We start from the raw sequence: 16507 nt of genomic DNA, 5'->3' as shown, positions 1-16507 counted from the left end.
TTCTTCACACACAAACACACAATACACCCCTCACACACACTGCCCCACTAACACACATACTTCCCGCGTCACACACACACAGACTGTCCACCTCACTCACACACACACACACACACACACAGACTGCCCCCTCATATGCCCTACACCCCTTACACAGACTGCCCCCTCACAGAGACAGCCCCCTTACACACACACAGACTGCCCCCTCACACACACTAAACCCACCATAACCATAAACCATAAAAATGAGGAAAAATATGAAGTACATAAAAAATACAGAGAGTAAATAAAATGATATGCACTCACATGCTTTAGGAGCTTAGGTGCAGCTCCAATTAGACACAGGTGGAACCATCTGGAGCTGATCTATAGCTCCTGAAAATTGTGTGTTTTATACTGCTTTCACCAACTGTCAGGAGATACTACACTATATTGTTTTCTCTTGGTTATTTTTCACATCCACTGACCCTCTCCAGGATTCGAGACTATCTGCAAGGTGCTGCTCCCTCATTTCCATAACGAACTGTACTTTTTACAAGAAGGAAGAGACTCTGGTTTGGGTTGTTATAGCTGCCTACTAATACTCTCATTAGCGCTATAAATCCTTTATTTGTTTTATTGTTTGAATTGTTATTGCTTAACAGACAAATTTTACCAAGAACTGTGCAATGGGTTAAAATGGGAGCAGGAGCTCTTACCCTGCCCTCACATGATGCCTGATGTGTGGACCACAAAAATTAGGGGTGGGTGTACATTATGCCATCAAGTGACTTGGAGATGTAAGTCATGGTAAATTTTTGTTTTTTGTATTTGAACCCTCATCATTTTGAAAATACATCACATATTAGGTCACACCGCTTATTATATGAAGAAAATGAAAAAAAAAGCAATTTTATTTTCACATTTTCATCTCACCACATAAGAAAACATTACATAAAAACATATAATATCTCTCACTGCACCGAGAAATGGTAGCTATACAAGAGATCACTTTTAAACCTGCATTTAATCAATCATGACATTTAAACAATACCATACGTACAGAGAAATTAACACGAAAACAGATGTGAAAGAAGTCGGAAGAAGATTGGAAACGGAGTAAAAGATGTAACGTCTAATTTCCTTGCTGAACTATTTCATCTTCTTCTCTTAAAACAGGAAGAGACCTGTGAGATCGAGACTGGACCTGGCCAGAAAGAGTTTGGAGATTGTCAGGGGATCCTGGGATAAGAAAAATCAAAACAAGGAAAGAATAGACAGTGGTTAGAAAAGGCAGGAAAGGAAATAAAGTGGCAGTCCTCCAAGTCTATAACTTTGTAAAAAGTACTGAATAAAATTTAGAGATCAAATATGTTATTGTGTCAACTTTTTCCTTCAAACACCAATGCACATTAACACAAATATCTTAACATGTAAAATGCTGTATATTTTTCTAAATACCAATTATGTTGGTGAGAATATAAGTAAATGAATGAACACTCATTAACTAAAGTGAATGGTAGAGAGTATGGCTTGATTTAGGAAACCTAGGTTCTAGTAACATTTTCCGTCTTAGATGAAATCCAGTCCCCCATCTAGCCTGTTAATGTATTGTGTGTCTATCTCATGTCTCTTGGTGTTACGCATAACCTCCTCTCTCTATTTTTTTAGATACCCTCTTTCTGTTGAAAATGTCACCTTTCTCTATCTGGATTACTCATGTGAAGAGCGTGCATATCTGATGCGCCAGCATAAGGCAGCATAGGCCGTAGAGTGAACTGTCCCAGGGGTAGGAAAATCTAGGTAACAGGTGGAGGTAACAGGTAGGACAAGGCTGCACAGAGCTCCCCTCCTATCCCGCCTCTCACTCTTTGTAGTCTGGTCTAATGGACCAAGTTAGAATATATTTTCATCCGCTATCCAGTCTGAGAAGGAGCTGCACGCATGAGGGAGCGGGGAATACAATCCACGAATGCGGATTAAAATATCCAAAATGGGCAAAAGGTTAGATAAGAGGGGGGGTTTAAGAGACACACAGGCCTACGCAGACTAAGACTAATATTTGGGAGTAGCAAAATGCATCCTCGCTTGTATAGTCCAATATCTTTGCATCAACCCTGCCTGTAATGGCATACACTAGCCATAAACCTGAGTTTCTCTCTAAGGGGAATTTTTTTTCTTACTATTACTAAAATCACACTAATAAAATACTGCCATTTCTGCAGCGAATGCCTATCCTCTATCACTCATAGAGTTATACAAGTTAAATGTTAAAATAAAACTTTTTAAAAAAACATTTTGAGGAAAGCAAGCAATATAATAACCCTAATGTCTAAAGAAATAATACAATTACCTTTGCGCCAATCTCCTTTATTTGTTTGTTTAAACTTTTCCTGGTTAAAATATCGATATTGCAGTTTTCCAATTATAACAACATGTCTGCTCTCGCCATTTACGAGGGAAAATCTATTAGTCTAATTTATTTTCTAACAGTGTATAAACCAAGGACGAAGAAATATTGCACATATTTAATTAAGTATGCAATGTCAAATGCATGGTGATCGCCACAAAAATTGGGTTATTTTAGATAATTTGTTGTTCTTTATGCAGGTCGATATTTTTTAGCACGTTTTTTAATTTCACGCTTTTGCAAACAATAGAACTGGTTTCCGTGGATCCTTGTTAATGAAAACAAAAACAGTAATTTTTTAAATACCTATTAGTTAATTATTGTATACCTGTCATGGCATCACTAACCAAATTCATTTTAAAAAATAGTGTAAAATGGATTTGAAACGTGGTATCTATAACACACAAACTGAGGACAAAACGGGAACTTTGTGCAAAAATTGGTGATAAGGTATACCCCGAAAATATATTAACTTGCAGAATTTAAACGTACTTTATTTGTTCTTCCCTTAAGGAAATATTAGTGAGGGGTAAAGCTCGGCAGACTATATAACACACATTCTGGAATTATCATTAAAAAAACTAAAATATTGTTTCTGTAATCTACAGTACATATGGCAAGTATGACTGATATGTAAAAAAATTATGACATTTTTAAGAAACTGCATGGGAAGGATTCCTAATGTGGGCATAATGCACATCTACTGGCTAAGATCAAGCTTATATTATGGATATTTTAGGCGGTTTTTGCAGTCTGTATCAAAGCCCTGCAGCATGTTCATATCACTGCTTCTTACTCTATTCCTGACTGCTACAATGATTTAGAATGTTTGAACTACAATGACTTATCTATAGCATGGAGAGGGCTACATTTATTGTACTTCTGAGTGAACAAAAGTAAATGTAAAGGAGATTTATGGGCTTAAACAATGGAGAGAAAATGAATGTTGAGTATGTATATACAGGGCTGGTAGGGTGATAGAGTAAGTGCGGTGGGTTATACGGTGTGATCTTTATTTGGGTAAGTGTGTGATCCAGACAGACGATAAGAGCAGTGTATGGGGAGAGAATGTTGGTTTTCCTTTACAAAGTCTCATTGTCTTTCATTCTGTAATGCTGCAGTTAGAGCTACAATCACTGAGCTATCGCACTACCTACTCGCCCTGCCAGTGTACCCTCTAAATGTGCCTCTATCACCAGCTGGGGTTCTATCAGATTCTAAGACTGCATGCGTCCTCGGCTGACTGAATAATATCCTTTTAATGAATGTCTAATGATTGTGCTGTCAAATGCTGATATTATTATATTAACCTGGTCTGACACCACATGACGTAATCTGATTTGTGTACTGCTCCTCTGTGACAGTACTGCCAATGCAATCATTGATTCCCGGATCATTACTAATCTGTGCAGCGTACCCTAGGTAAGAGGGGACCTTCATAAGAAATAAATCTGTCACCATCTGCTTTTTTTTGGGGGGGGGGGGGTTAAGATATGGGTTTTAATTTTCTATTTGAGCATCTTCTATTTAGTGGCATCACCAATCATCAATACATCAATCAATAACAGAAGGAATGAAAACTGCAGATTTAGTGAGAGACACAATATATTGATCCTAACACTTCTTTTTAGTCCTGTCATTCAATAGATTTGTTATTATGAAGGTAGAGGGCGAGCCTCCCTGTTGTTATTAAAGCGGTGACATGCTATAGGAAGCTATGATAATCTTAGTAGATTCTAATCCGTTACGCCAGCGGCGAGATAACGTCAATTGGAGATATTGTAGCATGCTGGGTGTCCTGTGCGCGCTGGGTCCACATGCTAAAGTCGCTCAATACTAACGCTGAGAGACAATTTTATGTTTCTGGTAAAATGCAGTGAGTTGGATCCCACGACACCAATAACGCTGGCAAATTGTAATGGTAATACGTCATATATTACTGTAAATATTGCTTTGTTCAGTTAATGGAGCTAAAATTAATATTATTAAAGGACCACTATAGTGCCAGGAAAACACACTTGTTTTCCTGTTTCTATAGGGTCCTTGGGGCCCCCTCACCCTCAGGGTCCCCCTCCCACCGGGCTCTAGGGGGTGGAAGGGGTTAATTCTTACCTGGTTTCCCCCACCAGGCTCCCTCGGCGCTGGGACTCTCCTCCTCCTTTTCCGTCATCGGCTGAATGCGCATGCGCGGCAAGAGCGCATTCAGCTAGTCCATAGGAAAGCATTCTCAATGCTTTCCTATGGACGCTGGCTTCTGCTCACTGTGAAAATCACAGTGAGAAGTGCGGAAGCGCCTCTAGCGGCTGTCAATGAGACAGCCACTAGAGGCTGGATTAACCCTAATGTTAACATAGCAGTTTCTCTGAAACTGCTATGTTTATAGAAAAAAGGGTTAAACCTAGCTGGACCTGGCACCCAGACCACTTCATTGAGCTGAAGTGGTCTGGGTGCCTATAGTGGTCCTTTAATGTTAACAGAAAGGAACATTCCAAGTACCATAACAATCACAGCTTGCTGCTGTGGTTATGGTACCAGGAATGCCCTGGTGCCTTTCTCTGCCTTTGCTTCCAATTCTGTAGAAACTTTCGCTAGCTCTCCAGGGACATTAAGAAACACGCGGGCCGTGATTGCAATCCAGCCGACAACATTTATAAGCAGTATATCGGCTCCCATAAACCTTTTATTTATTTTATTTATTACTGGTATTTAAAAAATGCCAACATAATTTTATAATATCAAAATTATTCCACTACTGTTGTTAAAGGATTATCATGAGCCGATACATTTCTGTTAGAATAATCTACATTTTCAGAATATACATAGAAAATCAATATTATAGTCAGCATTGAAAATGATGAATTTGGTGATTCAAGGTCATTTATCGAGGACGTAATCCTGGATCGGAAATATTGACTGCTAAAAGTAGTTGATAAATGCTTTTTTATTTTCTGTTGGCAGGGCTAGCAGCCAGTAGACAAATAGTTCAAAATGCCTTTTGGGGTCAATACCATCCCCCATTAGTAAAAGCATGGTTTATTACCACCCTCATGCCCTCACTCACCATGCCACAAGGGAAGCCATGTCCACTAAACAGCAAGCAGCCAGTGGGACTGGTCCACCTGTGGGGAGGGGTGTGACATGGACACCATTTAGGGGGAGTGTGGGCAATGGCATGTCCACCTTCTATATTTAGTTCAAAGTTTCACCCCCCCGCCCCCAATTAATGGGGGCTGGGGAGACACTATTATTTATTTATTTAGTTATTTATTAATAAAATATTTTACCAGGATGGATACATTGAGATTTTATTATTTTATTATTATTTTATTATTTATATAGCACCATCAGATTCCGTAGCGCTGTACAATGGGGATTTCTCTCATTTTCAAGTATGTCCTGGGTCCACAAAACATTGCATTGTTACAATAGGATACAGTATTACAAAAATATAACAGGTGATAAATATATTCAACCATGACAGGTGCGTTCTATGCTGAGGTATATTGCCATAGATCTCTTAAAAGATTTTAGATTGAATAAAGATTTGACTATGTCCCTGAGGTTAAATCTGGGAACAGCTGGGGAGAGCATGACTGCTGACCCTCTCCCTTTTTATCTTCCGTTACCCTTCCCCCCAATAAAACACAGACAACCAAATTGTGGGTAAGGGCAACGGCCACAGCTTTTATTATTAAGCCAGCATAATTTAAACCAACTGTCAGCTGCTGGGTTTTCCCAGCAGACAGCTAACACAACAAATCTTCCAGAGCCTCTTCAGCCTGAAGTCCGTCCTCAACCAGACCAGGCTGCGACTCCCCAAGCCCGTCCGGGCACTGCTCTCAGTTCCACTTGCTGGCGAAGGACAAACCGCAGCTGTGACAAAAGAAACAGAAAAGAAAACACACCAAACACAACACATATAACCATAACATATCCCGTGTTCACACCAACCCAGGGAGGGTGGGCGGGAAACAGCACTGCTAGGTTCCCTCAGCGTGCTCTCCAGTGGTCTGGTAAGTATTTCCCAGTGACCCCGGTCCAAGTTCATCCCAAACATTGTATCAATTTTTGTCACCATGGCAACCTCTCCGGGCAGCAGTCATGCTCCCCCTCCTTATCCACTCCGGGGGTTGGCCTTGACTGCTGACCCTCTCCCTTTTTATCTTCCGTTACCCTTCCCCCCAATAAAACACAGACAACCAAATTGTGGGTAAGGGCAACGGCCACAGCTTTTATTATTAAGCCAGCATAATTTAAACCAACTGTCAGCTGCTGGGTTTTCCCAGCAGACAGCTAACACAACAAATCTTCCAGAGCCTCTTCAGCCTGAAGTCCGTCCTCAACCAGACCAGGCTGCGACTCCCCAAGCCCGTCCGGGCACTGCTCTCAGTTCCACTTGCTGGCGAAGGACAAACCGCCACCGCAGCCTCTCCCCTATCCCTGGAGAGGACTGCGTCCCCCCGAAGCCAGCGCCTGTTCAATGGCTGACTGTAACCCCAAATTAAATATATCCAGCCCAATTTCGTTTAGGTGGACCCCATCAGCCCTCATTATGTTTGCGTTGTTCCCTTCCAGCTCCACATGACGTGCCACAATGCCACCCAGCCTACGCACAAAACGTGAAATCGTCATGTTGAAACGACGCCTGCCGCGCTCCACCGCCCTGGCGTGTGGCAGCGCCCCCCAAGCCGGTCGAGGAATAACTTCGGACCACACCAGTGTGACCTCGCTGAAAAGCGCCATACAGCGGGCCAAGTCGTGCTTGCACGCGTAAATTAAATCCACAGCTCGGCACCGTCCCAAGTCATTCCCCCCGGCATGAAGTACCAGAACCACTGACCCGGTCACGAAGCGCCGGAGCGCGACGCACTCCGGATACACTTGGTGCCACTCCAAACCCCGTATCCCCCGCCATCGAACCCTAACCTGCTCATGCGGGAGCCCTAGATTCCGGCCGTATGGTCTGTGCTCAGCGCGCCTAGCCGCCCAATAAATAAAGGAGTGACCGATGATCCAAACATACCGGGGGGAACCTGTGAAGAAAACAACACATCATAACTACCAACAGACTATAACAGATGAGGACGTATATACAGTTGAAACCTGCGAGAATCCCATCGACCCATGCGCTGAATTGCAGCATCGGACAACCCTACCTGTCGCGCCTGAGTTGCTGCACCAATCCGGAAGGAGTGGGGAGAATATCCCTTATCCTCTATGCCCAAAGCCCGCAAACTAGTCTTAAAAACACTGGAGAACTGAGACCGGGTTAAGACTGACCCATCTGCGTGAAGCAAAAAGGACTCTGCAGCCTCCGGCCGTAATCGCGCGTATTGACCTACCAGCGCCACAGGACACCACCTACCCCCAGTAGCACCAATGCTAACCGACCTCCCCCGACCTAACTGATCTGTTTTGGACTTCCGAATGAAAACCTCCACTCCACTCTGCCCTATGCGAACGTCCCCCCTTCGAAGAGATGCCAGAGCCCTAGCCGACGCGGCCACCAACTCACCTATCCGCAGCGCAGCGTAAAAACACAGAGAAAAGGCTACCCTGAAGAGCAGCGCCTCGAAGGGGGAGAAGCACACCGCAGAGAGAACCCCACAGAGATCATCCAATAAGTGGACGGACACCGGCCGTCTACAATCAGGAACCCTTTCTCTTCTCCATCCCCGAAGAACCCTCTGGACCACGAACTCTTTTGAAAGGTCCTCCCACCCCATACAACGCATCAGGAAAGAAAGAGCCCCTAAACTGCGTTCCACCGATGACACCGAAGCTGCGCGCTCCCGTAAGGAGGACATGAAAGCCAAAGTAGACAGCAACCTACCCTCAGAGGAGTACAAACCGAACTCTCTCGCAAAGACCAGCCACCGATCCCACACTGCCCGATAGGCAGACCACGAAGCGGGAGCCAGCGATCTCCTGAACAGGTCTGCTAGGTTCCGAAATCGAGGGTCCATAAGCACGTGGGACATACCAGACCGGCTTCCTCGGCTCCTGGAGCGACCTCCCGAAAACGATCCCACTGAAAGCGAGAAAGAGAGTCGGCAATGACATTAGACACTCCGGGAACATGGATTGCTCGGAACCAAATGTTAAATTCCAAACAACGCAGAACCAACCGGCGAACAAAGCCAATACTGGAACCGAGCCAGATGATAAACGATTCACCACATGGACCACGCTCATGTTGTCCGTGCGGAAAACCACCTGCCTGTTCGCAAGCTCCTCCCCCCATAATTCCACTGCTACCACAATAGGGAAAAGCTCGAGAAAAGTCAAGTTACGTATCAGGTCCGCCTCGCGCCATGCAGCAGGCCAAGGCTCCGCACACCAACGTCCCCGAAAAAATGCCCCGAAGCCCAGGGAGCCGGAGGCATCCGTAAACAACTCCAGGGCCACGTTAGATATCGCTTCTCGACGCCAAATTGTCCGACCATTGTACCCTGCGAGGAACTCACTCCAGACATTCAAATCGTCCTTGAGCCGCTTGGTGACCCGAATAAAATGATGGGGAAGGCTAATGCCGACAGTAGCCAGAGACAGCCGTCTACAAAACACCCGACCCATAGGCATGATCCGACATGCAAAGTTCAAGTGGCCCAACAGGGATTGCATCTGACGAAGCTGCACCTTCCGCGCACCCTTCACCCGATCAACCATGGTCGTAAGGGTCCCCAATTTATCACTGGGCAAACGAAAGACCAAACCGATGGAGTCAATCTCTATACCCAGGAAGGAAATAACCGCCTTCGGGCCCTCTGTCTTGTCCTCTGCCACTGGAACCCCTAAATCTCGCATAACTGCCTTAAACTGTCCCAACAAGAATTCACATTGCGAAGAGTGACCCGGACCGACGAACAGAAAATCGTCAAGATAATGCAAGAGGGAAGAAAAACCTGACACCTCCGATATGATCCATTCCAGCAATGAGCTAAAAACTTCAAAATAATAACAAGAAATCGAGCAACCCATGGGGAGGCACATATCGTAGAAAAATTCCCCCTGAAACTGACATCCCAACAAATGAAAACAGGAAGGGTGAACTGGGAGCAACCGAAAGGCCGATTGAATATCAGACTTAGCCATCAGGGCCATAGGCCCTGCTTCCCGAACGAGATCCAGAGCCCGATCAAAAGAAGCATATCGGACCCGACTATCCTCCTTCGCAATCCCGTCATTAACCGAAGCCCCCGCTGGAAAAGACAGGTGATGAATCAGCCGAAACACCCCCGGATCCTTCTTAGGAACGAGGCCCAATGGGGACACCCGCAAATTATCAAACGGAGGAAAGGAAAACGGACCCGCCATCCGTCCCAAGTCCACTTCTTTTTGCAGCTTAGCCGCCAGAATCCCTTCCCTACCCCGAATCGATGACAAATTGTGCGCAAACGACGCCTCCCCAGACGGAGTAAATGGGATCCTAAAACCGTCGGTGAAACCTTCCCAAAGCACCCGCGCATCTCTATGCCTGGGGTACCGTGCGAGCCACGGAAGCAGTTTTTCCGCCCGTACCGGGGTCCTCCCCCCGAGGAGCGTCATCCTTAGATGCCGTCCTGGGGAGGGGTTTTCCTCTTCTAAAACACCGAACCGCCGGGTGAGCCCCACCACAGTGGGAACACTCATGTTTAAATCGACAACTGTTGTACCACCTGCACTGACTCTCATTGAAGAGCCAGCAGATGCCCTTCTTGATCCCGGCCGACGCTCCACCAGGAGCGCCGGCGGCCGAAGGAAAGGACGATGAGGCTGGACGGCACGGGGTCATGAGAAGTAACCAAAGGTTACCATCTTGCATTCCAAAATGCATGTGTGGTCGAACCGCCATTTTTTGTCTAAATTGCTGGTCGTATTTAAACCAGCATTGACCCCCATAAACTTTATAAGCCCCCCAGATTAAATCCAAATAAGAAAACAAAGACGGGGCCCGCTCTGGAAACCTCGTCGACAAAATACTAGCGTAAGTTGCAAATCCTTGCAACCAATTACCGAAGGTACGGGGGAGCTCCTTACCTTTTCCAATCTCCGTCGCCTCACCACGTCGCGGTCTATCCGCAGATTCCCTATCAAAAGGGACTAACGATATGAGGTCCACATACTCACCCTTCAATATTTTCTCCTTCACCTCCAGCGACACATGCATCCCCAGGGGGGCTATGTCACACACCGGCCCCCCTGCAGTACCCTCCATAGAACCCAACGGAGGGGGCCCCGTGGGAAGTGAAGCGTCCTGCGCAGTTAAGCCAACCTGCCCTAAGCGATCTAATACTAAGCGCAGCAATTTTAAGACTTCCCCAGTATTCCCTTGTTCCAGCCCAGAGACCTCCTCTGTCCCTAACCAAGCGCGTGCGCACTCCAACTCACGGTTCTGGAGCAGGGGTCTCTCCATCAGCTCCACATCCGATCCATCCGTCAATACAGGTCCTGTGGCCAGCCTGCCAGCCTGCCCTCCAGGGGGCTGGCGGCTCACCCCCATGGTAGCTCCAGATCTTCTGGGGTGGGTGTGTGGAGGGGAATCCTGCGTCCCTCCCTCCTCTGTGGCTGCAGAAGCACGTTCAGGTCTCCTGGGGTGATGAAGAAGAGGGGAATCCTGCGTCCCTCTCCTCTCCCTGGTGGTCCCAAGATGCCCTGGCGAGTTCCTCCGCCGGCCTGCCTGCACCCGCTGGCCATCTCCACTTTCGGGGGGCCAGCGGTGCTCCGTTCCGGAATCCCCGGATCCATCTTCACCCGGACTTCCGGGTTCGGCAGTGGCCTGTGACGTCTGCGCTCCTTGACCCGCAGACGTCACGTACGCGCCACCGGCGTTCCGGCGTGCGGCGCCCCGCCTCTTCCGGCGTGCGGCCGCACGCCCTGACGTCACATCCGCTGCAGCCGGAAGAGAAAGGTGAGGACTGCGCGACCTCACCTCTCCCACAGCGCCATCTTGGGATCCGCCATCTTGATGGCCAGGCCCCGACCGGGCCATCCGACGCGTGGAACACCTCTCCCCGCTCCTTCTTCTTCCGGAAACCGGATTCCTCCGCAGGGGGCCAGCCTCACTCGGCCCTGGACTGGTAGTAGTTGGTGGCACAGCCCTGGCTCTCCTCACCGGACTGGGAGACAATCTGGATGGCGGCCTGGAACGGCGGGTACGACGTCCTCTGGTGGGCCCCGACCCCTCTTGAGACTCCTGGGTGTTTTGGACGCTGTGAAGCAGTGCAGCATAGGACTCTGCGCCGTGTGTCCTCTGAAAGGCCTGCAAAATCGTGAGTAGAGCCTCTCTGGGCATGTCAGGGACATGAGCCATGATGTTAGGTTATTAACTGCAGTGGCAAAATTCTGGAACAGCAGTTTTAAAACAGTAACAGCAGTTTTTCTTTTTTTAAGGTGACCAGAAACAGCACTGCTAGGTTCCCTCAGCGTGCTCTCCAGTGGTCTGGTAAGTATTTCCCAGTGACCCCGGTCCAAGTTCATCCCAAACATTGTATCAATTTTTGTCACCATGGCAACCTCTCCGGGCAGCAGTCATGCTCCCCCTCCTTATCCACTCCGGGGGTTGGCCTTTCTACTCTGGGTGGGAGCTTTCCAGAAATGCTCTTATGCACAAGGCTGGAAAGATGAAGAGTGCGTCAGGATTCCAGCGATAGCCAGTTTAGCTCTTTTAACATGTCACAGAGGTGGGTAAAGTAATTACATTCTAGTACAAAGCGGTAGAATGAATTATATAACGTATTAAAGGATCACTATAGTGTCAGGAAAACAAAGCAGTTTTCCTGACACTTTAGTGCCCTAAGGGTGCCCCCACCCTCAGGGTCCCCCTCCTGTGGTGCTGAAGGGGTTAAAACCCCTTCAGCAGCCCACCTTAATCCAGCGCCGGGCTCCCTCGGCGCTGGTGACCTCTCCGCCCCCGCCAACGTCAGCTCACGAGTGGAGCGGAATGTGAATGCGCGGCAAGAGCCGCGTGGGCATTATAACAGTCCACAGGAAAGCATTCCTCAATGCTTTCCTATGGACGCTCTGCACGCTGGATGCGAATTTCAGATCAAGCGTCGCAGATGCGCCTCTAGCGGCTGTCAGAAAGATTATCCTGCTATGTAAACAGAGCAGTTTCTCTGAAACTGCTATGTTTACATCTGAAGGGTTAAAACCTGAGGGACCTGGCACCCAGACCACTTCATTGAGCTGAAGCGGTCTGGGTGACTATAGTGTCCCTTTAAGATTATTAAGGTGGGTTTGCTGTGCGGGTGCATACACTACATCCCCATAATCAATGACCGGCATTAGCATTTGTTGCACTCTCTGTTTCCTTACTGTAGGGCTTAGGCAGGATTTGTTTCTGTACAGGGCACCTAGTTTGGGTAAAGTTTTGAAGAGATTTTTTTCAATGTGAAGGCCGAAGGATAGATTGGGGTCTAGCAACATACCTAGATATTTAAAAAAGCAGACTGCTGTCAGTTTGCTATTTGAATTTGTTCTGATGAATTTGTTCTGATGAATTTGTTCTGATGAATTTGTTCTGATGAATTTGTTCTGATGAATTTGTTCTGATGAATTTGTTCTGCGCATTCAGCTAGTCCAGTTGTTGATTTTGTAGTTTACGTAATTTAGGTTCCAGTTCCAAAGATCATTGCGCAATCCACTTTTCTACCTCTGTGAATCGGATTTGGAGCACAGCCTCAAGCTGCGGTAGCTTGGGTTTACTAGCGTAGGTGTTGTCTGCAGACATGTGTACAGTTGAGGATTTGCAGACGTTGGGAAGATCATTTAAAAATAATGTGAATAGCAGGGGGCCGAGTATGGAGCCTTGGGGATCACTACATGTGACTGGAAGAGGGAGGAAAGCGCTAATAGAAATGGCCACATATTGCAATCGGTCTGAAACGTACGATCGAAACCAGGTTAGCGGACGATCACCAATGCCTGAGTTTTTAGGTTTTTGCAACAGAATGTGATGGTCTACTGTGTCAAAGGCCTTGGCAAAGTCAAGGAAGATAGCTCCAGTTAGGTCTCCTTGTTCCATGCCAATTTGGATGTCATTGCAAACTTTTAAGAGGGCAGTCGTAGCTGAGTGATTTGGAATAAAGCCTGATTGATTTTGCATTTGCAGTCTTCCAAAGTTTGGGTATGTATCCTGATGACAGGTTTAGCAATTGCTGGCACACTGAGCTTCAGCACTATTTCTGGGACTTGATCTGGTTCACACAGGTTTTTAATTTTTAAATTATTAAGATGTTTATTAATGACACTAATAGGCACAGGTCTAAATTTTAATTTCTCTATATGAGGATTTGGAAGATTTGGCAGGGCCTGATCTTTATTTGTGGTCTGAAAATGAGTGTCATTTATTATCTTAGCAACCAGGGTGGCAGCACATCCAACAAAATAATTATTAAAGGCATTTGCTACATCTAGGGGGTGTTCCAGTGTTTGGTTATCCATTTTGACAGTGGAGCGTTGGGAGTGGATTTTTAGGGTTTGTATGCTATTTATGATTTTCCAAAAGTTTCTTGGGTTTGATAGGTTGTTGTTCGAATTGTCACAGAAATATTGGGCCTTTGCCATTTTTGTTTTGTGCATGCATTTCGCCATTGTCTGTAAGTACAGTGATCGTTCATGGAGCCAGTACGCTTGAACTTTGACCACAGCGAATCTCGAAACATTTAAATGAGGTCAGCTGTAACCCAGGGCAGGTGTGTCCCTTTTAGTTGCACTTTACGCAGAGGGGCATGCAAATTCCAAAAATGCAAGAGCTCGGACTGAAAAAATGCAATTGCAGAGTCTAGATCTGGTATTAGACTTAATGTGTCCCATGGTATGTTCTTGAGATCGTTTAAAAAGCATTCAAGATTAAATTACACCATGGCTATTAATTAAGTATGCCTAATTAATCATTAATTTTATTAATATAATTAATTATAAAAGTTTTAGCTCCCACACACTGACAATGGGTAGGGTAAGGGGTGTATTATTTTATTGGTTGGCTCCATCATGATGGCAGAAAAAGGCACTGGGATATCACCTCCACATTTTATTTTAATAGAGTCCCTACCTGCTGACTACAGGTGGGTGCATGGTAGGACAGTGATCTGTTTATGCCAAGTTCTAGAATCTCCACTTGTTGCCCATGGGTGGAGTATTACTAATGGCTGGGCAGCAATAGCCTATCAAGGGCAAGCGTGTTATTACAGTGATTGGTACCTCCCTTATACTAACATCGGATTCATATATTAGACATTAAAAAAGGCTGATAAATGTGTTAGTTAGGCACATTTATTGAACAATATTTCTTGAGCACCCAACCTGTTTATGGGGTGCTCATAAATTGTTATAGTTTGTCTTGCTTCTATTATCCTGTGCAGGTAGCTTTCTTCATAGTTTTAATGACTGAAACTAATCGCAGGATGAGTACAGAAAGCTAAGAGACTATCGACAACTCCATTAAAGCCTTGGTGCATTTCACACCAAATTACCAGTGAACTCTTCAATGAGCCACCAATGGAATTTGTCAATTAAAATGTGCCTTTAGCTGCTCTTTCTGTGTCACGTTTGCCCACATCTTCTGTAGAAAGGTATGAGGGCACCAGAGTTAGTTTTAAAACTTCTCAGCCACTCCTTGGACTGGGCAGCATTCACTGCAGACGCTACACATCTTAATGCTGTAAATATAGGCGTTTCAAAGTCAAGAATTATTTCATTTAGAATTATTCTTTGTATCGTTTTTATGCTTATTTTTTTTGTTCTTTAATGTTTAGTATCAAGGCCCTCAACCCCCTCTGATCCTGTGCATTCAACTTGTCTGGCTAGAAATACTTGCCTGTTAGTCCACCCATTGTACAGCGCTGTGGAATTTGTTGGAAATTTATAAATATTAATAATACTAATGCATTAAAAAGAGACCCGGCATCATTCTTGAGTATTCTTTCTATTTAAATGAAAAAATATATAAAATGACAAAAAAATAAAGGTCACAATTTCTCTTTAATCTTCTGGCAAGACTCTACAATAAAGATGACATTATAACAGTAAGCCTGCGTTTACTTTATAAACCTTTTCATTATTCTGCACTCGTCTGTTTATTCATATGAGCGAATCTGTGACAAATGTAGTGAATGTTACACATCTCGTACAGAGATTCTGAATGTCGGGATAGTAATGTCCCCACAGCATAACCATTTTATTCACCAGCACAAATTATAAATGCGGAAGCTTATTAGTATCAAAGAATAGAAGAAATTGAGACGTGGTCTGAATCCCACTGTGCTTTTCTATTAATTTGTCAGAATTAAACAAATCCTGCATTCATTCGCCACCAGAATGAGCCTATAATAACAAGCAAATTAAAATAGTAAAATAGAAAATGATTGTGGATGGATTGAGATGTTAATTTATTAAATACTTCATTCTTGAAAATGTAACCTCACGATTATTATTCTGTTTGTTTGCATTAACGTTGGGTGAACAGGTTCTCTATACAATTAGCAGATTGATCACACACATACCTCCTTTCAGGGATTAGCATTAATTGCTAATTACCCACTTACATAATTCAGAGCCTCTTGATTGATTACGATACGATTCTTTTAACCGCGGTAAATATATGTGTGTGAGCATCTGTATGTGTGCATGTATTTTATTAGGTACTTTTTTAAATGCATGCAGTCATTTCATCTAATGTGGTAAACCTTCTCAACACAATAAATAAACATATTACCATCTAATTACTTATCTGACATTCTGCCACTACACTCATAACAAACCACCTCCACAACTAGCTACGCAACGCCAACTATATTAATAAATAAATTAGTTCCATCCCCAAAAAAAGTCAAGAACCAGAGTTCGAGACAGGCTCCCTGGTTTCAATCAGTACAGCTACTGTAGAACATTTATTTGACCTCTTTAGTAAGGTACAGCATATACGACTCCAGGCACAATAAGCGAAGTTCATTTTAACAATAAAAGGGATTTCAGACTCATTGAGGCTTTCTAACTGTTCGATTTCCCATAGGGTGAGTCATCAATTAACCATTTTTTTTAGTTTTCAGTTCATGTCTCTTATACTTTATTTTTTGGCCTGTTTGCAGGGTCAAGAATGCCCCGAGGGGACCTACTGTATTCTGGCTACTTTCAAGT

The 16507-nt window shown here is 45.0% G+C and overlaps 1 protein-coding gene across 1 annotated transcript in view; it reads right to left on the bottom strand.

Moving 5' to 3' along the window:
• Positions 1–962: 962 nt before the first annotated feature.
• The window catches only part of TMIE (transmembrane inner ear), a 109630-nt gene continuing 94085 nt past the window's right edge, over positions 963–16507 (bottom strand). Inside the window, exon 4 of the mRNA XM_063450839.1 lies at positions 963–1221. Coding sequence (XP_063306909.1) covers positions 1115–1221 — 107 coding nt within the window. The 3' untranslated portion in view covers positions 963–1114. The remainder of the gene's footprint in view (positions 1222–16507) is intronic.

The sequence above is a fragment of the Pelobates fuscus genome, chromosome 4, assembly GCF_036172605.1.
Source record: "Pelobates fuscus isolate aPelFus1 chromosome 4, aPelFus1.pri, whole genome shotgun sequence".
Lineage (NCBI taxonomy): Eukaryota > Metazoa > Chordata > Amphibia > Anura > Pelobatidae > Pelobates > Pelobates fuscus.
Note: the sequence above shows the minus strand (reverse complement) of the source record. Positions and strands in the feature narration are given on the sequence as shown.